Below are 27,861 nucleotides of genomic sequence, written 5' to 3' on the forward strand. Positions count from 1 at the left end.
CAAGGCACTTAGAAGGATTCCGTAAGTCATGCTCTGGCGCGCTAGCAAAAAAATTGAAGATGCAAAGTAAAAGAAGGAAAAGGCAAAAGGGAGTGCATGAAAGAGTAGTGTGTGTGTTCAAAGTGTATTAAGGCCCTCGCCTCATTCGAAAAGGTGTGTTTCGGGTGTTTCCTTAGAAGCGTGTAAAAAAAAAAAAAAGATTTTTTATTTTTGTTTTCAGTATTTTACTTTCTAGTGTATTTTTAAAAAACAAAAATTTTTTTTTGGCCATAAAAGGATCATTCAAAAAGTTACCAGCCTTCAAAACATGGTCTTCACATGGGCAATGGACACAGATAGCCGGTTTTACTGAACCGATTTTGATGAAATAAAATTTAAATGCCGTGAAATAGATGTCATTATCATGTGAACTACATCGTAAGGACACCATGGTGAGTTTTCATTTACATGGCGTTCACAGCTTTATTGTCACATTTTGTGGCAAAAAAAAAAATTTAAGTCAAAGTGAATTTTTATGTTTCCTCCCATTATTTTCAGATTTTTTTAAATTTTGTAGGATATGCATATGTACCCACTCACGAAGTGAACAATTTTTGTTACGAATTTTGAGAAATGATAAATTAATAAATTAAATTAGGGGTAGTCAGAGCCCCCCGAAAAATTGTGGTTTTCAATCATTATATCATGGTTTGCTAGTCATTAGCTCTATTTCACAAAAATAAAGCATGGCATTAATAAATCATGTTTCGACTTCACTCTAACAAAACTTCAAAAAAAAAATAAAAATTGTAAAGGTTTTCGCTGTTTTTGGGGAGCCCGTTTCTCTAGAAGTCCCTTGCGGGGATCATCACAAGTCCTTGGGGATTCATTTAAAATCAATCGGACAAAAGAAATTAGTTTTATTAATAGCCAATCCTGTAACTGATCGAAGCTTTTTTTCCAAAATTAACAATAAAGCGGTCTCAGGAAATATTTTCCAGATTTTCGAAAAAAAACCGACAATTCTTTAAAAAAAATTCAAAATGTTTAAAAAAAACTAAATATAGAAAAAAAACACCAAAATACCGTTAGATAGAAATTAAAGTCTTCACTTGAAAACCTTGGATTACTAGATCATAGTGGGTTTCTTTAATAACTACCTTCTTCCACAAAAATTACAGCCTCTAATCAAGTGAACCGGACTGAATTTTGCGTAGCCAAGTAATGAATTCCGTGACATTTTGACAACTTGGAAAAGAAATTAAAAATTAAACTTTGAATAGGTCGAGCCAAGAAGCACCAAGAGATGTGATGGCTCCTAAAACACTCAGGCTAAAAAGCCCATTGTATTTAGAGCTCTGGAAAGATCGTAGATAGTCAAGGAGGAAAGGACAAAAGTATCAGAGAAAGAGAGAGGAAAGAATAGAAACAGAGATAAAAGTAGTTAGTCCTGTGAGAATCTTCCAGATTCTCTGGTAAATCTGTAAATATCCTCCAGTTTTGGAGAACGAATATTACTCATTCTCATCAACAAGTCGCCACGCTATACTAAGGTATACATATATATATATATGCTAAGCCAATTTCAAAGGAACAACTCACAAATGATGTGGGTTAAAGTGTGTTAGTATGTGTGCCATGTTAGAGAGACAAATGTAGAGTTGCTAAAGAGCGGCAAGTTGGATGCTCGTGAGTGCTTAGTAAATGTTGGTGCGTTATGTGTTTTTGAATGTGTTCTGTAATTTGCTATGTAGATAATAGGAATTCGATTACAGAGAATTCATGGAAAACTGTAAGGCTGACTAGAGTGGACACCTTTGAGGCGCGCTCTCTGTGCGAAGAAATGACGAAGGTCAGTGTTTGAGTTGAGAAATATCAAAATGTCACAGAAAGCAGAGCCACAGCAGAAAGAAGTGTCATTACTCAATTATTTAAACCAAGTGGAACTGTTTTGCAATGCCAAATTTATTGCTTTATTAATTCGAAATGAAAAGTGCAAACTTATTTAATAGCAAATTCGAGATATGCCAGCTCGTAATGAGCAAAAGTTGAAATTGAATAAAAAGTTTAAGCCTATGGAGGAAGGGATATTTTAAAGACACATTTTGATTATCATACAAAGTGACACAAAATTAATCATACTATCGGATTATTTATATTTTTTACAAATAGTGCAGTATGTCAATCATAATTGAAATTTATGAAATGTAGAGCTGCTGTATAAAAACAGACAAGCAATGGCGGGCGTAAAGGTCAAAAGTCATCACTCAATATAATTTCTTTATTTATTATTTTTTTAATTTTATTTAATACCTTTCAAATACAAAACTGGATGATTAATTTTGCGCCACCTGACAATTAAAAAATTCCATCACTCAAAATCATTCTTTTATTTAATATTTTCTTAATTTTATTTAATAATTTTCAAATACAAAACTGGATAATTAATTTTGCGCCACCAGAAACGTCAAATAATGTCATCACTCAAAGTCATTTTTTTTTTTAATTTTTTTTTAATTTTATTTAATAATTTTCAAATACAAAACTGGATGATTAATTTTGCGCCACCTGAAAATTCAAAAAATTTCAGCACTCAAAGCACACTTCAAAAAGAATTTCAATTGCAAATCAACAACAATCCAAGAGAATCTACTACCAAATATGGAACAACAATAGACGCTGTATTTGTGAGATATCTTGATAATATTTCATCCAATACTTTTGTAACGTACTTTAGTTATCATCGACCAATCGTCACAGTAATACCGGCAGAGGAAACATCGAATATAACTATTACTGAAGTCACAGATGAAAATATTTAAATTGTGGCTTGATATTAATATCGAATTTTGATATCACATCTAAATAAAAGTTTATTAAATAAAGTTACCATTTTCTGTAAGAAATTCGTAATACTTCATTTTTTCATCAGGCTATATTTGATTCCTGTAATAATATTATCTTTTATGCATATTACTTGTACACACACGATGTTTCACATCTGCCAGGCGTCCCATTACCTACGGCTCACATTTTTTGTTCGGACTTGTCACAAAACACTTTGCAGTACTGCAGCGTTCTAGACCGGACCATCGCTCTTTATGTAAATTGCATACATAATCGCTGATCTAATTCATGATTCCTGCGGAACTGATTCCGATTATTGGCTATGGCCCCTGTGGGGGCACCGCTGATCCACGGTTGGCCAATTCGTCGGCAATTTCGTTTCCTTGAACACCGGAGTGTCCCGGAACCGATGTAAGTACAAGCTTATTCTGTTTTGCGACAGCTCTTCTTACATTCTTAAACAATTGTTGAGGCGTCTTTCGCGTTCTTCAACTACTTCAGTGCAGCCTGACTATCAGTGATAACTCGAATCTGTTTCCCGCTCCATCTTCTCTCCATTATCCATTCGGCTACTTTCAGGATGGCGAAAATTGCCGTTTGGAAAACAGTTGCCATTTCCTCCATAGCGTAGTGATACTTAATACTATCGTTTAAGTACCATCCGTTCCAGACCCTATTTCATTCTTAGACCCATTGGTGAAGCAAATATCCATCAAAAATCCCTGAATGCTTTCTGAATTGCTCCATTACGTGAGGAATCTGACAATGGAAATCTGACTTGGAGAAGATATATATCCATAATCTAAATTATCGGCATAAAAGGGTATTTACCTTTATATGTATTTGTATTCCCTACTAAGTCGGGATTATTTTTACGAAATACAATTTTTGGACACCGAAGAAAAAATAAGTGAAAGCAAGAATGTTCCATAAACATTAACTTTTAAACCAATGTCATAGAGGAACTCCTTACTCATATTGACAAGAACAAACACAATTTCAACTGCGCGGTATCGAATTCGCACATTTTAACACACCCTTGAATTTAACAGACAAGTATTGAACTTTGCTTTAGAGCAGAAATGATGACAATCTCTTTAATAATAATTGGTTTTTGTATAACAAAGTCATCATACTTATTTACTCATGAAGTATAAAGTGCCAATGGAGTCGCAAACATGTCAAGTAAAATTGCTGAAAATGCCACATTCAATTTTCCCATTCCTTCTCAATGCCTGCTTTCCACTGAAGGACCCTCTTCAAATAAAATGCGACACTTTTACTTAATTATAGGTTGGTATGTTTTTTATTGAAATGCCACTGAATTCTCAAAATAGAGTACAATTTACGCATCGACGCCGCAGAAGATGTCACGTTTTGATAAAATGCTGGCATTTCTATTAATTTAATGGTATGTGGATTAAATGAATAAATACCGAAAGAAATAATTTTTATAAACATTTTGCGTGAAAAGTTGCTTTAATTGCCATTAAATGTTGTGGTTGTGAAAAGTGTCGCATTGTTGTTAGTAGAAAATGAAAATTTTTGGCAACAATTTAATTACAAAACTTTAAAAGCTAGAAACAAAAGTGTAAGCATGAAATTTGAGTCTTTATTTGTTGGCAGCGAAATTATATACTCTGTCTCGTGATTCTGGTAGAGGTAAAGCGTAGCGCAAATCTGGTAAGTTGCTGTCAAAGGATTTTACGACGAGTATGTTGGTAGATTAAATGTCACTGTACCAAAGCATAACTGAGTGCGTCATAATTTTTATTTTTTTATTTTTTATTTACGAATTTTAACGGCTAAGAAATCGCGTTGCATTTTAATAATTCATTCCAGATTTTGCTGATATGGTTTTTTGCACTTTATGCCATATAAAAAAAAATTCTTTTGGAAGATAATGCAATTTCTCTCTCTCTCTCTTAGCTTCACAGTCTGTGGTGGACCATAGCTTAATCAACAATCCTCCTCCAATTCAGTCTCTCTCTTGCCTCATTTCTCTAATTACGAAAATTCATTGCTTTTAAGTCTGCTTCTACGTCATCAAGCCATTGCTTTCTTTGTCGGCTTCTTTTTCTTCCTCCAATTGGACGCAAAGGAAATATTTTCTTGGATTCTTTCGTTGGGCATCTAATCTGCTGCGATAATGGAGCTTGCAAAACAAAACAAAAAAACACACTAATTAAAAACCATTGTCATTTTTTTTTTAATTGCATTTACACATTTTGAACGCACTTTATCTGAATAAAATATGCGCAACTATTTTCATACCAATCTTTCTGCATTATGTTTTTTGTATACCAAAAGCCTCATAAATCAAAGTACCCCAATTTGATCGAAACTCACAAACATTTCAAAAAATTAATATCAAAATTTTTTACTTTTGACTAAGAATAAAATGTGAAATTTCTGGGTACACAGTTTTATAGCCCATCCAATCTTAATACATTGAAATGAAAAGTTGTGGTCGCTCAGAAACCGATTTTTCAAATATTTTTTTTTTTTTGTTTTGTGTTTTTTTGTTTTTTTTTTTGCATTCGATGTTGAGCATTTTCTTCCGTCTAAAATACTACCGAAAAAATGTTTTATACTCAGACGCAAAAGATTTGGCACGAAAAACAATTACGAATATTTAAAAAAAAAAATACGGTGATTATTTATGTGCGTGCAAGTGCATGCAATCGATTTTTATTATTTTTCCATTTCTAATAGACTTCATTTTAAAATGTCCGTCAAATGGTTTAATACACCTTTTATTTCGTTAAACAAATTGGCGTTGTGCGTAAATCAATCGTAATCGAACGACAGTTAACAACTTCAATTAAGCGCCTGCAAAAAGGCCAGTAAGTAAATTCTTGCATATTGCACTTTTATACGAAAAAAAGTCTTCAAATATATTGGCATGTAATCGCAAAGAATATCTGATGGAAATGCTAATCTAAAAATTAGTTAAATGGGTAAATTCTAAATGGCCCTACATAATTTAAAGGTGATCTGGCGAATGATTCTAAAACTATAACTGATTATGAATTTTACTCAAAAATGCTTGGTGACATTCGGTTCAGTAGAAGCGAAGTTATTGCGTCTAAAGTGTCAGTATGTTTGTGTCATCGAACAAAGAGCTAACACCATTGTAACTGGTGATGAAACGCGATGTTTCCAACATCAATCTGAAACTAAGCGTCAAAGAGCCAAATGATAGGCCCGAAACGAGCCATCACCCAAAAAATTGCTTTAGAGAAGTCAAAAATAAGGTCGATACTCATTTGTTTTTACGACCCCAAGGGAATTGTACACAAGGAGTTCGTGCCAACGAGCCAACCGTCAATGAAATTTTCTATTTTGTCGTTTTGAATCGTTTGTTGTGTCCAATTCGTCGAATTCGCCCTGAATACCGCAAAGGAGGAAGCTGGCGCTTATTGCATGATAATGCACCATCTCATCGATCAACTCTTCTGACTGATTTTTTGACTAGAAATCGAATTTTAACCATCGTATTCGCCTGACTTTTGACTACTACCTATTCGGAAAATTGCATTTGGCTATGAAAAGGAAACGTATTGCGTCCGTAGAGGCCATCCAAAATGCTTGTGCCGACATCTTGAAGGACATTCCGGTCAATGAACTGAAACACTCTTTCGAAAAGCTGCAAAAAACAGTGTATCTCTGGCCTGGACTGGGGACTGTTTTGAGTAAATAAACTCGAAGTTATCACAACAAAGCTCCTATAGTTTTTATTTTAGCTTAGCCTTGTTTATTTTGGACTTCATTTTGTAGTTATTGCAGTACTCTTTGGCATAGGCACATATCGCATACCCTTTTCAAAAAGGGTTGGAACTCAATTTTTTTTTTAGTTTTTCAAAAAATGCAAAAGTCTATTTTTGAGCTCATAAAATATTTTAGAAAATTAACACGTTGTTTATAGGGAAGAAATTCAAACTGAAAAATTAATAGTTTGAACTCCTTTGAAGGGGATGTGCAATATATTTTCTGTAGCTGATATCTCAGATTAATCACCCTCAATTGATTTCCAATAGGCGTGCTCGCACTTTAACAGTTTATGATGCCTTATTTGGTGAGCAGATCTCTTTAATTTAATATTTTACCGTGGAAGACGCAAGAATTTTATTCCTTGTTCACTCCTCTCGGGAGCATAGGGCCTCGATAAGACTTGTATTGTGTGGGTTTCGTTAATCTATTTTGATTTCTGACAGGATAGGTGATTAGCCTGCCGCTATCAGTCCTAAGTAGTGGGAATGCCCACCTATCGTTGCCTAGGAACCAGGATTTAACAACGCGTTAAAATTATTATTATGTATTATCAACATCCGTACTCTGTTTGGCAAACCTTCTGTGTGCTGACTTGGGGCAGAAACCCAACTGGAGTAACGGTGCTCGTTTCTGGTTAAGTGGAAAATCAGTTGGAGACAAGTGTAAATTAGCAAAATTCTGGCTCTGAGGTGACAAATATCCACGGGAGACTCAACAGATGTCTCTAGACTCCAACCAAAAAGGAAGTTTTGGTGTGGAGTTTAGTCCGACGACCGATAATAAAGCAAATTTTTCCATCATTTGGTGTTTTATGCCTCCAACCTTATATCCACAAAAAGTCATCGTGTGAAGTCGGAGGTGTGACTGAACCAGTTTTATGTAACTATAATTAGAGTTCACTTTTTAGCCATATTAGTTAGGTATTTTTGATTTCAGATTTGGATGGGACTAACATCAGAAATATGAAATTGGAATAAAAGGGTGCGATGTGTATAGAAAACTGGTCAAACTCTTGGTATATTAAAGGAAAGTTTATTAATCGTTTAATTTCGAGTGGTTATTCGGATGTATGGTTACCCCGCTCATGCGTTTGCCGTTCCTTTTTCTTTTTTGTGTGGCCATACTAAGTGGTTCCTTTATGATAGAGAGCTAGCAAGATTAAGATCGTTAAAGAACCATATCAAAGGTAAAGCTGCTAACGTTCGAGTCTATGCTTGCTGAAGAGTGATGAAAAATTGGGTATGAACTTTCGAACATTTCTATGCTACCATTACCGAAAGGAAGTCCTAATGAAATTTCAGAGCAGGCCGTTTTAATGATTCGAATTAAAGCCACGAATTACTGTAAGATAGAAAATACGGTGGATTTCTTTAATAACCATTTTTTCCACAAAAATTATAACCTCTATGTAATCAAGTGAACCGGACTGTATTTTCTGCAGCCAGGTAATGATTTCTGTGACATTTTGGCTTCTGCTTAACCCTGTTTTCCATAATTTGGTATTTCATGCCTTCAACCGTATATCCACAAAAAATACTAACTGATTCGGCAACGGGGGCCGCCTGGCTCAACGGCACCATCGGCCTTTAATCTTCGTTAATGCGCAAAGAGCTGCTCTCACTAAGAAAGGATAATATCCAAAGGCGTCTACTAGAATGCGCTACCTATAGTAGAGCCACAACGCACATTTGCATGCAGTTACAGTTCACAAAGAATGTCATCAAATATCGGATATATAAATATTAAGCCTTTGTTTGCGTGTATTCGTGACCGATTTACTGGAGAAGTAGCCAGCTAATTGATAAGTGCGTCTTCAAGCCAGTTAGAAAAAAAATCGCAGAATTTTTCAATAGGTGGCGCTGTGGTAAAGATATCACTAAAGATCATATCTATGGACCCACTTGGCTCAAATTGACTCTATAGGTGAAGTCGACATATATTTAAAAATTGTGTTTATGCTGTGATTTGGTTCAAATTCGAAAAAATGTTAGCTACAGGAAAGGATTTTTTTTTCCTAAATTGCATCGAAAGGTAGCGCTGTGGTCCAGATATTTCCAGAAATACTATTTTTAGTCCAATTGGACTCAAATTCAAATATTAGTTTAGAGAAATGAAATAAACTACTTTTGGGTAAAATTTTTGCGCAAATAGTTTTGAACTGTTTTATGGTCGATCTTTAGCTCTTGGGCGGCTACTATAATGCCAGACAACTTCGTTTATTTCAGCGATTTTTCTGTGACATTTTCGACATCAAAAATGTCTGAACATCAAAAATGTCTGAACGGAATCGACGAAGCTAAAATTTCTCACTGCTGTTACAGCATCGGCACCGTAAACATCATTCACAATTTCAGCGGCCTGGCTTGTATTTTCGCTTTTATCAAAGAAAAACTGTGAAATGCACCGAATTTTCTCTTTGCTGACTTCGATTGTTAACTCTAACTGTAACTGTGACTCACAACTGGATGGAACAAACAAGAAACAGCTAAATAAATTTTTGAGTGCGTCATCTTCACGATAAGCATAAACTTGAGACTGGTCTGCAGTCATCTACCGAGAAAATAATGGATTTACTTTTCCCCATATTAGCTACACAAACTGAAATGTTTATATTACTGCAGTGATTTGTTAGTACAAAAATAATAAAGCAAATGTGTCAATACTATTTAAATAACCTTTTAATATTTTTTTTTATTATTATTACTTTTTTTTTAATTTAACGTTCGAGAGTCATTTGTCCATCTAAATATTCACCCTAATGCAAAGGCATACCCACCTTAGCACTTTCCATTATATTTCGCCACACCCAACATTCCATAAGGCAGCACTCAAAGTGTGTAAATGTATGCACGTTTCGCAGTAAATACCAGACCAGTCATTGACAACAACATGACTTTGACAACTTAATTAAAATATACGAATGGCATCACTTTGATAGTAAATTGGGGATTGTGCGCACACTACTACATACACACACAAATCGATGTGAAACAATTAATGCGTATTTAGGCGCACAACCTTAAATATTTTATATGGAAAATCGTGGCAGAACGAACCGACCCAGCACGTGATTTATGTGTGTACGCTTAGTCGCATGTTAATAGAAACAAGCGGACCACCCAGTAAACAAAGATTAAATGTATGTAAGGTATGGGTCAAATATGCTGGAGAAGTTTGTGTTTGATAGAAAAAAAAGAAATGGATTTTCTGCACTTAAATTTAATTCAATGTCATATCAGCTTTTCTAACAGCATCAAAGGATTTTCACTTCTTTATTACATAAATCACTCATTCAGCCATTGGCTTGGCATCTGAGTACAGGTGTTGCAAAAGCCTGCCACTTATATATGACAAACGCATATCAGATGACCACAAGGCGAGGCCATTGAGCACACTTTTCATGAAACACCAACATGACACAGGTGCAATGGGCACGTACGGGAAATGTAATTTATTAAATATATTTTATGAAGTTACATTCACGCGTCGGAGAAATAGGGGCGTAGGCCTGAAATGAATCTGAGCAATGCACGCGCATAAATCAAAATACGTGGGCCAGTTGTTGCTGAGAATTTAATTTGAAAAACTCAATGCCATAGCCTTGAGTGCTCGCAGCTTTTGTCCAATAAAATTTGAAAATTTCGTATGCACATGAAACTGCAGGTTTTCTATGGAAATGTTTCATACGCAGTCTTTTCCTATTAGCTATATTATTTAAAGGATTTTAGAGGGAACATAAACAAAGTTATTCATTATTTTCTCAATGGCTGTAGTGATCGACATCTCGTAAGGTATCGATCAAACAATTGAAAGTTTATGCTCGTTGTCAAGGTGACATTTGAAACTGAAGAAATGTGTATGTTTGTTTCATTCAGTTGTGAATTCAGGCTGTTAGCGATTGAATTCAACAAAGAGAAGAGAAAATTCTGTACATTTTACAGGCGAAAATGCTACCCAGACCGCTTAAATTGTGAGTGCGGTTTATGGTGCCGATACTGTTACGGCTGATTCCGAGCAATTTTGGTTTCGTCGATTTCGTTCAGGCATTTTTTATGTTAAAGAAAATGTCGATAATGCCGAAAATGTCGATAACATCACAGAAATAATCTAAATTGACCGAAATGTTAAAGTCGACCATAAAACAATGTTAAACTATTTGCGCAAAAATGTTACGCAAAAGTAATGGATTTCACCCGTTTTGGGGATTTGGCCGAGCTCCCCCTCTTATTTGTGGTGTGCGTCTTGATACTGAAGAGATTTTCAGTTTTAAGCTGACACCAAGTGGCAAATGGTTTTTATGATTCGCTTTTTCATGGCAGAAATACATTCAGAGGTTTGCCAGTGACTGCTGAGGAGCGCCCACTCTTACGTGTTATCCATTGCGTATACTTTATTTCATAGGAGGAAAGTTGAACTATTGCTATATTTAAAATAGCAAGAAGAACGAAGTTGATTTCTGTTTTACTGCATATATACACATTTAGCATACATTACTTATCAAAAAAAAAAAAAAATAAAAATTCATTGAGAAATTACATCGATATTTAAGGATGGATTTTTCACAGGTCATTACTGTATTAAATTTGTTGTTGCGGGGAGAATCCTGTTCAAAAATGTTGCGGGGAGAATCCTGTGTGCGGCTACAAATCTGTTGCGGGAAGAACCAATAATGTTGCAGGAAGAAATTGATGCGGGAAGGACCAGTAACGTTGCAGGAAGAAATCGATGCGGGAAGGACCAATAACGTTGCAGGAAGAAACCGATGCGGGAAGGATCAATAACGTTGCAGGAAGAAATTGATGCGGGAAGGATCTTGTATGCGGCTAAAAATCCATTGCGGGGAGAGTCCTCTATCCTTAATGCTGCGGGGAGAGTCCTGTATCCAACAATTGCCCAAAATAATGAAACTTGCTGCTTCAATTGACAAAGTTACAATTTTTTCTCACTATATTTTACAAAAATGTTCCGTATTTATACACATTTCTTTACAAACAAAACCTACTTAACTCACAGAAAATTATAAACAATTTAACAAAAGTTGAAAAACAATAAAGTATTTTATCTAATATTAAATTGAACTCAACATACCGCCGCCCTTGAACTATCTGAATAAGTTCAAAACAAAATATTAAAAAGAAAATGAAAAGCCTTGAAAAACATTTACGATAAGTTATTAGTTTCTTCATGAAATAAATCTCCTCTCGTTGGCAAAAGGCAAAGTTTGACTATAGGGCGAACCAATTCGCCATGCGGTGTTTTCAACGTAACTACTCTTACGCGTCCATCGGTGCCATGATGGCATTTGATCACTCGTGCAATCGTCCACTTCGTCGGAGGATTAGGCTCGTTGAATACAGCAACCACATCCCCTTCTTCAATGTTGCGTGAAGAACGAAACCATTTAGTGCGACGTTGTAAGCTCACGAGGTACTCGTCTCTCCAACGACGCCAGAAATGTTGTCTCATGGCAGAAATTGCTTGCCATCGCTGTCGAAGATTTCCACGAAACCCTTGACCCTCAGGTTCCGGTATTGACTTCAGCGGTTCACCGACTATGAAATGTCCGGGAGTTAAAACTTCTAAGTCACCAGCAGCTTCAGAGTTGTCACAGAGTGGACGAGAGTTTACGCAAGCTTCTATTTCAGTCAAAAGTGTGTTGAACTCTTCGTATGATAGTGGAACTTCTCCTAATACGCGTTTTAAATGATACTTAACACGTTTGACTCCGATCTCCCAGTAACCTCCCATATGGGGTGCAGCCGGTGGATTAAATCGCCATTCGATATTCGAGTCCGCAAAGAAAGAGCGAAGTTTAATATCAGCCATGCACTGTTGAAATGCAATGCGCAACTCCTTCTCGGCTCCAACGAAATTTGTACCGTTATCTGATGCCATGACCTTACAAAATCCTCGACGATTGGTGAACCTTTTAAACGCATTTAGGAAAGCTGGTGTTGACAGGTCACCAACAAATTCGAGATGCATCGCACCAGTGCACATACAAATGAACGAACAAATGTAGCCTTTGGTAGCCTTAGCTCCTCTTCCTTGGGTGAATTTGTAGAGGTAAGGTCCAGCGAAGTCAACAGCAGTGTGAGTAAAACAACGGGCGTAGGTTGTACGAATGACAGGTAGATCACCCATGACTTGTGTGGTAAGATTGCGGTTCAAATAAGTGCATTTCACGCACTTATGGTATATATTACGGATCAAGCTACGAGCGCCGATAACCCAATAACGACGTTGTAAGACAGTTTGCATAATGCGGGGCCCAGCGTGCAAAGTGACCTTGTGTATTTCGCAGATTATTAACTTAGCAAGCGGACAATTCTTAGGCAAGATAATGGGATGCCTAACATCTGGAGCGATTTCATCGTTTTTTATTCTTCCTCCAACACGTAGAACACAAGTCCCATCCAGAAAGGGCTGCAGACGCAAAAGACTACTGCGAAGTGGGATTGGTCTTTTAGCGCTGCAAAGAGAAATTTCATTAGAAAAATAAAACTGTTGCGTATACCTTATTAGGCGAAGTTCAGCTTCAAATAACTCTTGGCAACTCGGTGTACCAAAACGCTTTATAACATTAAGCCGTCTGTTAGCCCGAATGTTAGTCAAAAAACGTAAAACATAGGAAATAACTCGACGCAGCTTAGAATACGATGAGTATTTTGTCATCACGGACCAATGATCTGTAGAATTAATCACATGGGCACGAATACTCTTTCGTATGCCCAGCTCTGTAGTGTGCTCTTTAGATTTTTTCTGCTTCCACAATTGTTCAGTGCTTTTCAGGAAAATAGGACCAGCCCACCACAATTGATGACGTAATAATTCGGAGGGAGTTATACCTCTTGAAGCACAATCTGCAGGATTCTGTTCAGAACGAACGTGGTTCCAACATTCGGGAGGCAAAACTTCTTGAATATCAGCGACGCGGTTGGCTATAAATGTCACCCATCTGCTGGGGTGAGCTTGTAACCATGCCAATGTTATAGTAGAGTCAGTCCAAGCGAAAAGCGGATAACGGAGATCAGACCAGCAGTGCAGCACGCTTCGCACTAGTTTAGCAGCAAGATGAGCGGCGCATAATTCAAGACGTGGCAACGTTGTCGGCTTAAGCGGAGCTACCTTGGTTTTCGACGAAATTAATGACACAATAATGCTACCGTCGCTTTGTGTTGTTCGTGCATACAAAACAGCGGCGAAAGCCCGCTCGGACGCGTCTGCGAATACGTGCAATTGCGTAAATGACCCAGCTACTTCAGTACCAAACCAACGTTTCACCTTCAAATGTGCCAGTTTCTTGAGTTCTATGCGATGCTCCAACCACTTCGTTGCGATAGACTCAGGAATGATATCATCCCAACCTACCTTAGTGCGCCATATGTCTTGAAACCAAATTTTTGAATTTATAGTAGCGGGAGCAAGCAGGCCCAGAGGATCGAAGAGCGTACTTGCATCTGATAGAAACATGCGCTTGGTCAACTTAACTGGCGGTTCCCTCAAGTTAATAGCAAACGTGAGATAGTCTCCTTCTGTGTTCCAGATAAGACCTAAAGCGTGAACATCCTTATCGTCGACAATATAATGTGATATGTTCGTAGATGCATTAGAAATGCTTGCGATTAGCTCAGCGCAGTTCGATGCCCACTTACGAAGTTCAAACCCCCCTTCCCTCAATATTTCGGAAATATTTTGCTGCAACAATCGAAGTTCTTCTTTACTAGATGCACCAGTAAGTAGATCATCCATGTAAAAATCCTTGAGAATAACACTAACAGCCCTAGCACAACCATTCGACGAATCTCTTGCCGTCTGTTGAAGTGATCGGACAGCTAGATGAGATGCAGCTGCCACTCCGTACGTTACGCGAACCATGCGAAAATCTTGGATAGGCAGGGATGGGTGGCTACGCCATACGATGCGTTGCAAATCGGCGTGTTTTAAGGATACGCAGATTTGACGATACATTTTGGCGACATCTGCTGTTACAGCATAGCGGTGTGTTCTAAAGCGAAGCAAGATGGAGTATAAATCTTCCTGCAATTGAGGTCCTATAAATAATGCGTCATTCAGCGAATTTCCGGAAGTTGATTTTGCGGACGCGTTAAATACAACCCTCAATTTGGTCGTGGTACTACTTTCCTTTAAAACAGGATGATGAGGCATATAATACGTTGGATTCATAGTCTCTGACGCGACCTGCATATGTTTCATGTCAATGAGTTCATTCATGAACTCATTGTAGCGTAAACGAAGATCGGAGTCACAAGCGAGTCTTCTTTCAAGTCGTAACAAATTCCGGATAGCAAAGTTTCGCGACTCTCCCAGAGCTACATCGGGCTTCAGCGGCAATTCGACGACAAACCGTCCGTTAGGTTCCCTTCGATGCGTTGTTTCAAAATGGTCTTCACAGTAACGCTCCTCATGCGTAAGAAACGTTTTTTGCGGACCTTCCTCTAACTCCCATAACTTGTTCAATGCTCGATCCAAATGAACATCGCAATGTAACGACTGTAAGCGTGGCATATCAGGCTCAGATCCATTCACGCTTCCAAACAGAGTCCACCCAAAGACCGTCAGTTGAGCCATAGGAGCTCCAGATGGACCCTTACGAAGTTCTGTACAGATCAGTTGATCCATAACGTCCATTCCAATCAATATATCGACCCGTCCAGGCTTCATAAAATGGGGATCGGCTAAAAATAAACCTCGGATATGTGGCCACGATGAAGTAGCTATAGTCTGTGTTGGCAAGTCGCTTGTAATTTTAGACAGAATTAACGTTTTGACAGTAAAGCATTGATTTGTAGAGAAAGAAGAAAGAGAAAGTGATACTTCACCTCTAGCTCGTCCTCCTTGCGCTGACCCAATTCCAGTAATGTTTACTTCAGATGTTGATCGCGGCAGGCCTAAGCGTTGCACACACGCTTCGGTTACAAAGGAAGCATGTGATCCAGAATCGAAAAGTGCACGTGCGGGCTGCCAATTACCAGAACAGTCGCGTACCTTCACTAATGCGGTGGATAACAGCACAACTCTTTCTACAGCTATGGGTGGATTGGAGCTCGAGTTCAAGCATGAAGAAACGCGTGGAACGTCGACGCTTGCTGGAAATTCACAAGTTTTTGTGCTTACCTTTGATGTGGCGTCAGCAGCACATAACGAATGCGTCGCGTAATTGTTCACTGCGGTAACGGTCGTTGACTGCAAAGCACCGTGCAACAGAGTGTGATGACGTTGTTTACACATGCGGCAAGTGGAAGCACTGTTACAACGGTCTTTATAGTGACCTGAACTTAAGCAGTTGAAGCATATGTGTCCTTGCTTCACGAACTGTGATTTTGTAGACAAGTCCAATTCACGAAATTTTTCACAACTGTAAATTTTATGAGGTCCACTACAATATGCACACACATTACTTTGTTTTGATATCGTGTGGAACACATTTGTCGACTTGCTTGATGATGCAGTTTTAACCTTAATTGGTACTGATGTTGTTGACGACGAAAACATCGATAACGATCGGCATCTTATCTCTAAAAATGTTATTAGTTGCTCAAAAGATGGAGGATCATCACTAACGAGCGATAACTCCCACTGCTTACGCGTTTCGAATGCCAACTTACTGACGACCTCATGTACCAACCAATCATCCCAAAACTCAATCGGACGACCCAACGCTTTAAGCTCGCGAATATGCTGTTGGAACGCATCAATTACACCTTTGATTGCGTCAGCATTGTCATGCGTAGCTCTTTTAATTTCAGCCAACGCGCGAAGATGAGATTCCACAATTACACGAATAACCTTATACCGCGATGTTAATAGACCCCAAGCTTCAACGTAATTTGCGTCACATATTTTAAAACCACTGATAATTTTCAACGCGTCACCTTTCAAGCAGCTTCGGAGATAGTGCAACTTTTGTCCATCTGTTAAAGCAGAGTTATTATCAACTAACGAAGAAAACGCGTCGAAAAAACCAATCCATTCTGTAGAGTCACCGGAGAATGTGGGCAACTCCATTTTCGGTAAACGTATAACCGTGGACACAGATGCCTTTGTGGAGCTATCTTGCGAATTAGTACGACAATTTTTCACGCGGCTAAAGTTAGCTGAAGCTGTAGAGTACCAAGTTTCGGCTTGGATACGCACATTTTCTTCAATTTCAATAACATCGGCACCACACGTAATTTCTACAGCGTCTTGAGCAACGTTAAAACGAACCCACTGTTCACTCAATAACTGAAGGTAGCTTGCAATATTTTCTGCATCCATAGTGAATGCCTCATCAATACTTTTTGCCATATACCGTTTAATGGCATTGAGAGCGGAATCGCGCGTTTTAGTGGAATTCGACATTTTTAATATGACAGAAAAGCAAACGACGGTTTTTTAGAATTTTCGCGATGTTAAATGCAGGAACGGCTGCACAAACGTACACACAATGCACAAAAATAATTTTCTTAATAATTGTTGCGCCTTTTGCTACGCGTATGTATGTACACAAGCGAATGCGTATATGCAAAAGGCAAGCGGAGTGACTATATCCGGCTCGAAGGACCAAAAATGTTGCGGGGAGAATCCTGTTCAAAAATGTTGCGGGGAGAATCCTGTGTGCGGCTACAAATCTGTTGCGGGAAGAACCAATAATGTTGCAGGAAGAAATTGATGCGGGAAGGACCAGTAACGTTGCAGGAAGAAATCGATGCGGGAAGGACCAATAACGTTGCAGGAAGAAACCGATGCGGGAAGGATCAATAACGTTGCAGGAAGAAATTGATGCGGGAAGGATCTTGTATGCGGCTATAAATCCATTGCGGGGAGAGTCCTCTATCCTTAATGCTGCGGGGAGAGTCCTCTATCCTTAATGCTGCGGGGAGAGTCCTGTATCCAACAATTGCCCAAAATAATGAAACTTGCTGCTTCAATTGACAAAGTTACAATTTTTTCTCACTATATTTTACAAAAATGTTCCGTATTTATACACATTTCTTTACAAACAAAACCTACTTAACTCACAGAAAATTATAAACAATTTAACAAAAGTTGAAAAACAATAAAGTATTTTATCTAATATTAAATTGAACTCAACATTTGTCTTGGCGAAAAGTATACCACATTTTTTTTTTAATAGCTGGATATACTTGCTTTCATTTAGTATACCTTTTTTATTACAAATAAAAAATTTAAAAAATATATCATAGAGGGAGTATAGATATTTAAAACCATTTTTCGAAAATTTAGTCATTTGAATCTTTAAAGTCCTTAAAGAAATTACTTAAAAAATATCTATAGTTTCTGACAATTTCTGTGTCTGAAATTTTGCTTGAATGGCTTCTGCTGTCGCACGGCGTAACATACCAATATTGCATTAAATGGCTGCATGATGACTCGCAAAAATGGTATATAGGTGAATCCAAAACGATCCGGGGGGTAGGAGCCGGAATAGTGGAACCTCGAGCATACCAATCTTTAACAAGGAGTACAGATATTACCATTTTCAATGGGGAGTCTTTCGCCATAATGGAAACAGTAGAAATTATATCCAAAAGAGGGTTCCAAGAAGTAAAAGCTAAAATACTTTCGAACAGTCAATCAGTCCTCAAAGCCTTAAATATGTAGTTTTACGTTTAATTCAAAAGTCCTTATAGGGTGTAACAATACACTCAAAAAAACGGGCGAGTCTGAATCAGGTTTCCCTGATTCCGGTACCAGGATATGACTGGCATTAAGGAAACGAGAAGGTAGACTTTATTGGACTAACACCATTTTTCGGCTATAAGGGGTTAGGGGTAGTCAGAATTTTCAAAGAAATTTTATATTTTTTTTGGCATTTTCTTAATGTATTATATCTTAAAAGTATTGTGTGAAAATTTGAACTGAATCCGAAAAATACTTTTCGAGTTAATTCGTTTTACACAAAACTATGTTTTGCAAATTGGTTACTGACTGTAACTTAAAAACCGTTTGGTAGATTTCCATAAAAAATATACTGCTTTTAAAAAATATAAAAAACTCGTGCCTGATCGAAAGATAATCACTCCTCAGTTCATCATCAGTAATGTGCAAAATCAGCGCAAAATCTGCTCTCACCTTAGACAAAAAGGGCCTAAGATTACTCTGTGGAGCACTCACAGGCCACTTTGCCTGCAACACACATTTCCATAGAATACGACTATGTAGCACTAGTTTATGCAGGTGCTGCTGTGATGAAGAAGTCCATAGAACACTTGATCACCAACTGTGAAGCATTAGGCCACAGCAGACACAGAATCCAGAGCACGTACCTACTGGAGAATGACGACTTACAGATGCTCTCTCCTAAGGAGATGGTTTCTCACTATATTAACAACTTTCCTGTCCCCATACAGTTCACAAATATATAACGACACGTTTATAGCTTCTCTAAGTTGTATTGAGAAATGAGTCACTTATTTCAATACGCTCTCGTCAGCCACATAAGCACTTAGGGGTGCGCAATAGATCAATTTGGTCACAGTGCATAAAGGCCTTAGTCTAACCCGTATAAACATTACCATGACAAGAAGCAAAAACCACTCGTTATATATTTTAGAGTGTTTCGAAATTTTTTTTCTTAATATTTTTTTAATTTCCTTAAATTTAAATGTTTTTGTAAAAACTTCTTAAATTTTAAAGCTATACTGCTAAAACCTTGTGCAGGGCTGTTTTTTAATATAACTTCAGTTATTGCTGAAAGTCAACAAGATCGGGACACTTTAAGGTATGTGCAGGAGGTATGTATGTACATGAGACCATAGAAAAAGCTCGTCATACACCCCTGAGTTTAAAGTATCAGTTTTGCTTGCACAAGTCGAGTTTCGAAATTTATTAAATTTATTTTTATTTTTGGCAGAACGTCGCCTTTTTACGTTGGTTGGCATATCTTTCGCCAGTATAGCCGCATTTTAGAGTATCATACAGTGATATTTTTGTCTCGAGAAGGCAAATTTCTTTTATTTCAAAGCTCTATATGTAGTTCATGTACCCCTTTCTAGTACTTACCCACCAGATCTCAGTTCCTACCATACTAAACCAGTAAATTAAAAGTGGCCTAAAATTACTAAATATTCGCAAAAATACCTTTCAAAAATGCTTTGAACTCAGCTCTGTACGGCGCCCATTTTTTTCGGTACAGTCTAATGTGCATACATACATACAAATATACATATATAAGTTCATACAACTACAAATAAATCCAAATTAAAAGTCATCAATTTACTCACATTTTGTGTGCTTGTGCCATTTGTGGTTGTAGTTGTTGGACCACCACAATTAGCCTTACTGTTGATAACACCACTCGCGGCTATCGGATTATTATTGCCAACAACTGTTGCCGTTGATGCACGTCGACTACTGCTATTCCGATTGTTCGATCGATTATTGGACGTATGTGAATTGTGTGTATTGGTGGTGGTGAGCAGTGGGGAGGCGGGTGGCGTCGGATGATTGATGGAGGGTTGGGTGGTGGTATTGGTATTGGAATTGGAATTGGTTGGCGGAAGTGAGGGGCCCGTTCTGTTGCGTAGACGGGCCAAAGCACTCCTTAGGCCCTCCGTATTGTTTTTGTCGGGCCCCTTGCCAAATAAAATACATCCACAAAACACTTTGAAAGCTTTTGCATGTGCTCCAAACTAATGCATATGTCCGCGTGGCTGTGGGTTGTTGTTTGGAGTTGAGCGCGCGAGTGACGTTGGGAAATGTGACGTTGAAGTTGAAATGGTGGTATTTTCGTTTAAATATTTACTAAGTTTTTTTTGTTTTTGTATGATTTTATATTTAAATTATGCAGCGCGTAGAGGAGCTATTTAACATTTTGCTCATTTTTTAAAGTGAACGAAAAATCATTCTTATTCAAGCCGCTGTCATCTTGGGAATGTAAAATTGAAATTGAAACATTGAACAAAAATTCGACCTGTTAGCAGAAGCAGACAGACTTATTATTTCACGTAAATATGCTTTATATATTAAAAATGAGATGAAAAATCTTTCAAAATCCCTAGTAAATCTCTCTTCAAATTAGTATTCCCATTAATTATGCACATCCATGTAGCTTATCATTCGCAGTAAAAGCGTGAAAAACCTGAAAAAGAAAAGAAATAAAAATTTATAAATATCTCGTTTTACCAATGGTAATAAAAAAAACAAATTAACCACTCGCACAAAAATATGTAAATCGAAAATGTAGTCAATATTTGTACCATTTGAAAATTTCTAAATCATTTAATGAAACTTACGTATCTACAGTGCAGAGATATCCTGTACATACATACAAACATACACGCAGCACACAAAAAAATATATAGCACCTCAAGTTTCGACTACTTACTCATTCATATTTTAATTTAAATTTTTTTGGATATAAAAAATAGTTCATTCTATAAAAAAGACTACTAATCGAAGTTTCAAACTTTGTACAAAAATTATAAAAATTTTACAAATTTTCATAAACATTGCCAATACCACCTATTTAATAAGTTAAATTTCAAAAGTGAAAACAAATAAATTATAATTTGGGGCCAATAGCAAGCAGTTTAAAAAAAATTAATTTCGAATATTTTCATAGAGGGTTGCCACCTGTTTGTAAAATTATATACAAATTAATTAAGAAGCTAAGTGAATTCGTAGCATCTTATGTACTTACTCCAAATTTTGAAATCAGTTTATAAAAGAGTTGCCACATTTTTAAATTTTAATCACATTTTTCTATTGAAGTCAAACAAAATTAATTGACAATCAAGTTTTACAAATGTTCACAAACATTGCAAATAAAAACCATGTAACCGGGATTGATATATGGGTTTTTTTTTAAAGAGTGATGCCACCTATTTAATAGGTTCAATTTCAGAAGTGAAAACAAACAAATTATAATATGGGGCCAATAGCAAGCAGTTTAAAAAAAATGCATTTCGAAAATATTTTCATATAGGGTTGCCACTTGTCTGAAAAATTATATACAAATTAATTAAGAAGTTAAGTGAATTCGTAGTTTCTTACGTATTTACTCTAAATTTTGAAATCAGCTTATAAAAGAGTTGCCACATTTTTTAATTTTAATCACATTTTTCTATTGAAGTCAAACAAAATTAATTGACAATCAAATTTTACAAATTCTCACAAGCATTGCAAATAAAAACCATGTAATCTGGATTCATATACAGGGTATTTTTTAAAGAGGCGTCACAAGCATTGCAAATAAAAACCATGTAACCGGAATTGATATATAGGGAATTTTTTAAAGAGTAATGCCACCTATTTAATAGGTTCCATTTCAGAAGTGAAAACAAACAAAATATAATATGGGGTCAAAAGCAAGCAGTTTAAAAAAATGTAGTTCGAAAATATTTTCGTAGAGGGTTACCACCTGTTTGAAAAATTATATACAAATTAATTGAAAAGCTAAGTGAATTCGTAGCATCTTACGTGTATACTCCAAATTTTGAAATTAGTTTATAAAAGAGTTGCCGCATTTTTAAATTTTAATCATATTTTTCTATTGAAGTCAAGCAAAATTAACTGACAATAAAATTTTATAAATTTTCACAAACATTGCAAATAAAAACCTTGTAACCTGAATTGATATGTAGGGTATTTTTTAAAGAGAGGTGCCACCTATTTAATAGGTTCAATTTCAGAAGTGAAAACAAACATATTATAATATGGGGCCAAACGCAAGCAGTTTAAAAAAAGTTTATTTCGAAAATATTTTCATAGAGGGTTGCCACCCGTTTGAAAAACTATATACAAATTAATTAAGAAGTTAAGTGAAGTCGTAGCATATTACGTACTTCCTCCAAATTTTCAAATCAGTTCTTAAAGAGTTGCCACATTTTTCAATTTTAATCACATATTTCTATTGAAGTCAAACAAAATTAATTGACAATCAGCAGCATTAAATTGATATGAGAAAACCCTTTTAATAAATCCATTTATTTAAACACATTTTTAAATAGTAACCTTAAAGCCTCCCATTTTTAAGCCTCAAACTTTTTCGACTTTGGACGTGAATTTAACATATTTCTTTTATAGCCAACGACTTGAGTTTCCAAGTAGCTTCCTAAAATTCCTATCGATTTATGAATATAACCTTTTTAAAAGGATCCTAGAACGGCACGAAAAAGAATAGACCCGCCTGCTCAACGGAAGATTTTAAAAAAGGTGTCCAACGGAGGGTTAACTGAGTTTACTTCATATTTTTTAACCAAACTTTTTGTAGAGTTTGAGCTAAGGAAATAATTAGACAATAAGAAGGCAAACTCTGACGATGGCATAAAAACATCTGAAATCTCCATGTTTTTCAGATAACCCTTCATCGTCATCCTTCAGACGTCCCAGAATTCTTTATAATTACGCAAAAAACAAAAAGTATTGACATCTCGTTTATAGAATTCTTTCTTTCGTGCGGGGTAGATAATATTACACCACACGAAAAATTGTAAGACCAACGAAATTTCTTATATTTTTGTTATCGGTTTAGGACTGACAATTTCTGCTTTTAATATTGAAACTTTTAATGAGAAATGTTTTAAGAATATCCAAAAATACGCATCGTACCTCGTATCGTCGCCGCTTGAGAGGCATTCTAGGTATCTGGTGATCAGACTGCTGGATGTCTAATACCGAATCGCACCGACGATGCCATCAAAAACCAATCGCAACTGAAATAAGAGAACTTAAATGAAGATGACTTGGACATACTCTACGGAAAGCTGGCACTGAAGTCAGCAGACAAGCGCTTAACTGGAACCCCCAAGGACAGCGCAGAAGATGCAGACCTAGGGGCTTTGTGAAAAACAAGTGAAAAATATATCCAGAAATCGCACAAAATGGAAAAATTTTACTTTGGCCCTATATTCCGATACGGAGACAAAGGAACGTTGATGATGATGATGAAAAATACGCATCCATTTCACGAAACTTAAATGAGTTATTAAGAAAAATTACACCCAAGAACGAAAAAAGTAGAAGACTAATATTATTATATAATATTTTAAATAAACAAATAGAATTCTTGGGTATTTAGTTTTTAAATTAGAGCTTAGTAATTTGTGTTGTGTGATTAATTCAACATTAATCGCACTTTTATGTCTAGTCAGAAAGCCGATTGAGAAGGCATTTCCCATACATTTACGATTGGGTTTCGGTCGACACCATGGCAGCTATTTATAGCTAAACCTTTGATTTCTCGAAGACCCCTCACGCTAAGTTTTGGTTTTCTACCATTTTTCTTGGTACATCTGTACTTTTCTTTTATATGGGAGCTGCCAGAGGCTTCGTTGTGATCAAACTCTGAAAATGAGGCCGGCAAACACTGTTTTCGTATTTTACGCACAGTAACGGCTCTGGTGCACACAGCCCAACATGTGGAGAGAAGGATGAGACGGCGGACCACTTTCTGTCCGTCTGCCCAGCCTTCGCTCGAATCAGTCTTGAGGCCCTTGGCACTGATGTGTTAAGAAGCGACCACCTTGGCTCCTTGTCACCACAAGATCTACTCAGATTACTTCGGAGGTCGGGTAGATTTAAAGAAAATTTAAAAGAGAAGCCAAGTGCGGTGCAATGGACTTAATCTTGTCTAAGTGTTGTACTTGCTAATGGTCCTGAAAGACAAAAAACAAAAATAACAAGGCATCTCACTCTCTATGCTAAAATGTGTCCCTGCTCAAATTCAGTCAAAGCTTTTCCGGTGGGGCATATTTTTTTGTTTTAAACCAAACAAACCACTTACATATAAATAAGAACAAGGTAAAGCGGTGAAGAGAATTCATAATAATTTTAATACTTTTTTTGGTCTTACAATTATTTTATTTTTCCCTGAACAAGAATTTGCGCACTCCTCAAACACCAACAATAAATGCCGAATAATTTCCGCTATGAGATATCGTTTTAAACATACAATCAACGAAATGATATTGGGACATTTTTCTATTAATGCTTTAGTAGATATCTTCATAATCACTTTTTCATGACGTGTAGATTTTATGGCACATTTAAATATTTACAAAATTATTACCTTTAAAAACAAAAATAAAAATACTTTTAGTTCGCCCTATCCACCGCGAAGAAATTTTTAAGCCACTACCGATTTTGCCTGGAGCATGTAAATGTAAACATGCAGTTTTGAAAAAAAACAGGAAAAGGAGTTGTAAGCACCCACTCGTCCGCATATACATTAAAAGTCAACAAACAAATGCCGACAAAACGAACCGACAAATAACCTCAGGCATTGACTGTGATTCGCTTGTTGATGCGATTCCCTGACTGCCTGCCCGCTCGAATGGCTCTGCACTCGGTCGCAGCTCTGCGGTGCAGTGTTAGTTCAGTCTGAAAAGGTTGTTGGCGCCGCACGCTGTCACTTACTGCACACACCGATAAGAGATTTGTTGGCTTACCTTGATTTTATCCTTTCGATTTCTCGCATTTTTATAAATTCCACAAAATCACGCGCTAGTCACTGATAAAACTGTAAACCATAGAAGCTTTCAGTTTTAAAAATTTGATTTTGATTTTTACAAGAAAAATACTCAGTTTATATGCAGTTACGACGAGGCGGCTTGCATGAAGTATTAGACGAAGCGGCCATTACAAAGACGAGGAAATATTTGAACTTTTTTCTTAAATATTTATATGACGTTGCCACTCTGTAAACAATGAAAAAACATGCATATGTTTAAACAGTGGCAACTCATGAATGATTTCTGTCAGTTGGTTTGGCAGTCATATATGCATTGGTGTTCCTGCTTTCGCCATCACTTTTAGCATTAGCTTTCAGTACTAAGAAAAAGTTGCCCCCACTTTTTGTAGTTAGAATAACCTTTTCAGCATAGCTGGGACTAAAAAGTTAAAGCAGGTGCTAGTACTTAGTACCACACAATAAATATTACTCACTCGGTTCATCATATTGCGATCACACTTCTCACTCTACTCGTATCATCACTAAGAAGTTGGAAATTAAAAAAAAAAAAATTAATTAACTCGCATGCCAGGTTGAGAATGAATTGAACTGATGTAAATTACGGATAGTTAAAAAATACCTCCAACAAAAAAGAAGATTACATCCCAGGATCACACTGGTGCCACTTTCGTCAACAAAAAAACCAAAGCCAAACCCAAAACCAATAATAAATGGGCATGAAAAGGCATGGCGTAGATTTCAAGCAAAAGAGCGGCCAATGCAAATTTATCGGCATGGAAGTAAGCTCTTCCTCAAAGTGGAAGGCTACCATTTGCGAATCTTATTTACTTGAATAATATTAGCTTAACATACAAATAAAAAGTTTGTATGCAAATTATTACTCATTCGCTTATCAACAAACTGATGAAGTTGCCTTCAAAGAGATGGCAAATGTGCTCTATAATTATGGATGTTGTAAGGATTTTCATATACTTTCATATGTATTGGCCCTTTGAACACTCTTGAAATTATTCTAGCAAATAAATGGTATTCAAATTCAAATGCATATTTTCATCAGCATGTTTACACATCCACACCCAAGCATATCAGTCATTTGTTGGTTCCTCAGAACTTCATTAATAAATATGCAAATAGAGTTGGTCAAATATATTTCGCATACCTATTAACTGCATATCTGACTCACCGTAAACATGCATGGGTGGTGCGTAAGTAAGTGTTGTGTGTAATAAATGTACATAAATACATGCATGAGACCTGTAAGTGTGTTCAAATGATGAATGTTAGAGGGAGGTCATCGTTGGCTTGGTCATTTGTTAGATTCCTAGAATATTCATTTCTTTTTTGTGCCAAAGTTATTTCAGTTAGTCAGCGAAAGTTAATGGTACTGAATGGTTATTTTAATAGATTCGTTTCTTAGAGGAAACATGAAACATGCGCTTAAATTCATGAAAAAATCTCTACAGTGGAGTTAATAGGTTATTTTCTGTAATAATGGACATTGACATTTCTTTTCTTTAAAGAAATGTCAAAAATCTGCTTTACAATACATTTTTTTTAGTTTCAAACAACATTCAAACCTTCTAACAAAACATTATTAGGGTATTTCTTAGATTTGAGAATGTAAAAATAAAACACAGTTTCATTGCCTTACTAATCAAGTCAAATGCAGTAGCAAATTAAACAATTAACTCTTTCCACATTCCAAGTAAATTCCAGTCACACCGAAAGAATTATCAAATCCAGACAGGGCACGTGTTTGTCAATTATGTCTTTTTTCATTCCCTTGCCTAATTTCCTCTAAAATAAAAGCTAAGCGCATACGAAAAGTAATCAAGCGCGGTAAAAATTCAATTAATTAACCTCCGAAATTAAACCGCAAAAATTGAATTCTTGAAGCGAGGGTAGGAGTAGGAGTAGCAAATACTGAGACAAAGAAAACGTCCTATAAGCTCCGTATAAAACAGCAGTCACAAAAGTAGAAGAAAACTTTACTCATTTCAAGAAAGCGGTTGAGTGTTAGTGGCAGCAGAGATGGCGTTAGCAGCAACAACGCTTGTGGTTGCAGGTGGTGCGGCACGCCATACATTCCGCAACACTCATACGCCATGGCGGGCGTGCCATTAAATGGCGTAAAAAACGCATGTATTGTACATATGTGAGTATTCTAAAGGGTTTTCTCAACAATTGCGCACATACAGCTCGTTACTGGTATACGACTTTTGGTTTTGATAAAAGCTGAAAACATTACAGCGCCTTCGAAGAGGGACAAACTCATGAAAATAACTATATTACCATTAGCTTAACTATTTCTAAGGCATTAAGGATAATATTTAGCAAACATAAATCCAGCGAAACCTTTTAGTGCGCTCATTTTAACAATCGTTATCATTTGCTGAGTTCTGCTAGTATCTGCACGTATTTCCAGCGCGTATGTTGTGATTGGTCTGACGCACGTCTCAAATATTCGCATTTCGCTTTCAATGTTCGTATATTTATTTTGTCACACCTCGTTTCGTAAACAGCTCGCTATTAAAGCTGCTTTATTCGATTGCTTTTTGACTACTTCCCTTGAATCTCTTCTGCTTGGTTAATGAGCCCGAAGGTAGATGATTTCAGGTGACTGATCTATGGTTTTGTTGTTTACTAAGAACTGCAACGTATTCGCTCTTTGCAACGAAATACAATATATGTCACATATATTTATATATAATATAATATATATTTATATGTATATAGATATTAAAATTATCGCTAACTACTAATGATACTAAATTCTCTAAACGCATATCGATTTGATATCAATGGATTTGCCTGTAAGGTAT

The 27,861-nt window shown here is 36.6% G+C and overlaps 1 protein-coding gene across 1 annotated transcript; it reads right to left on the reverse strand.

Annotated features, from left to right (window-relative positions):
* Nucleotides 1-11,760: 11,760 nt before the first annotated feature.
* LOC129246492 (uncharacterized) lies at nt 11,761-16,965 on the reverse strand. Its single transcript, XM_054885356.1, has 2 exons — nt 13,118-16,965; nt 11,761-13,072 (listed from the first exon to the last, which is right to left on the reverse strand). The coding sequence occupies exons 1-2, from the start codon at nt 16,963-16,965 to the stop codon at nt 11,761-11,763; spliced, it is 5,160 nt and encodes a 1,719-aa protein (XP_054741331.1).
* Between the last annotated feature and the right edge of the window lie 10,896 nt (nt 16,966-27,861).

This window comes from Anastrepha obliqua, chromosome 4 (assembly GCF_027943255.1).
Source record: "Anastrepha obliqua isolate idAnaObli1 chromosome 4, idAnaObli1_1.0, whole genome shotgun sequence".
Taxonomy (NCBI): Eukaryota; Metazoa; Arthropoda; class Insecta; order Diptera; family Tephritidae; genus Anastrepha; species Anastrepha obliqua.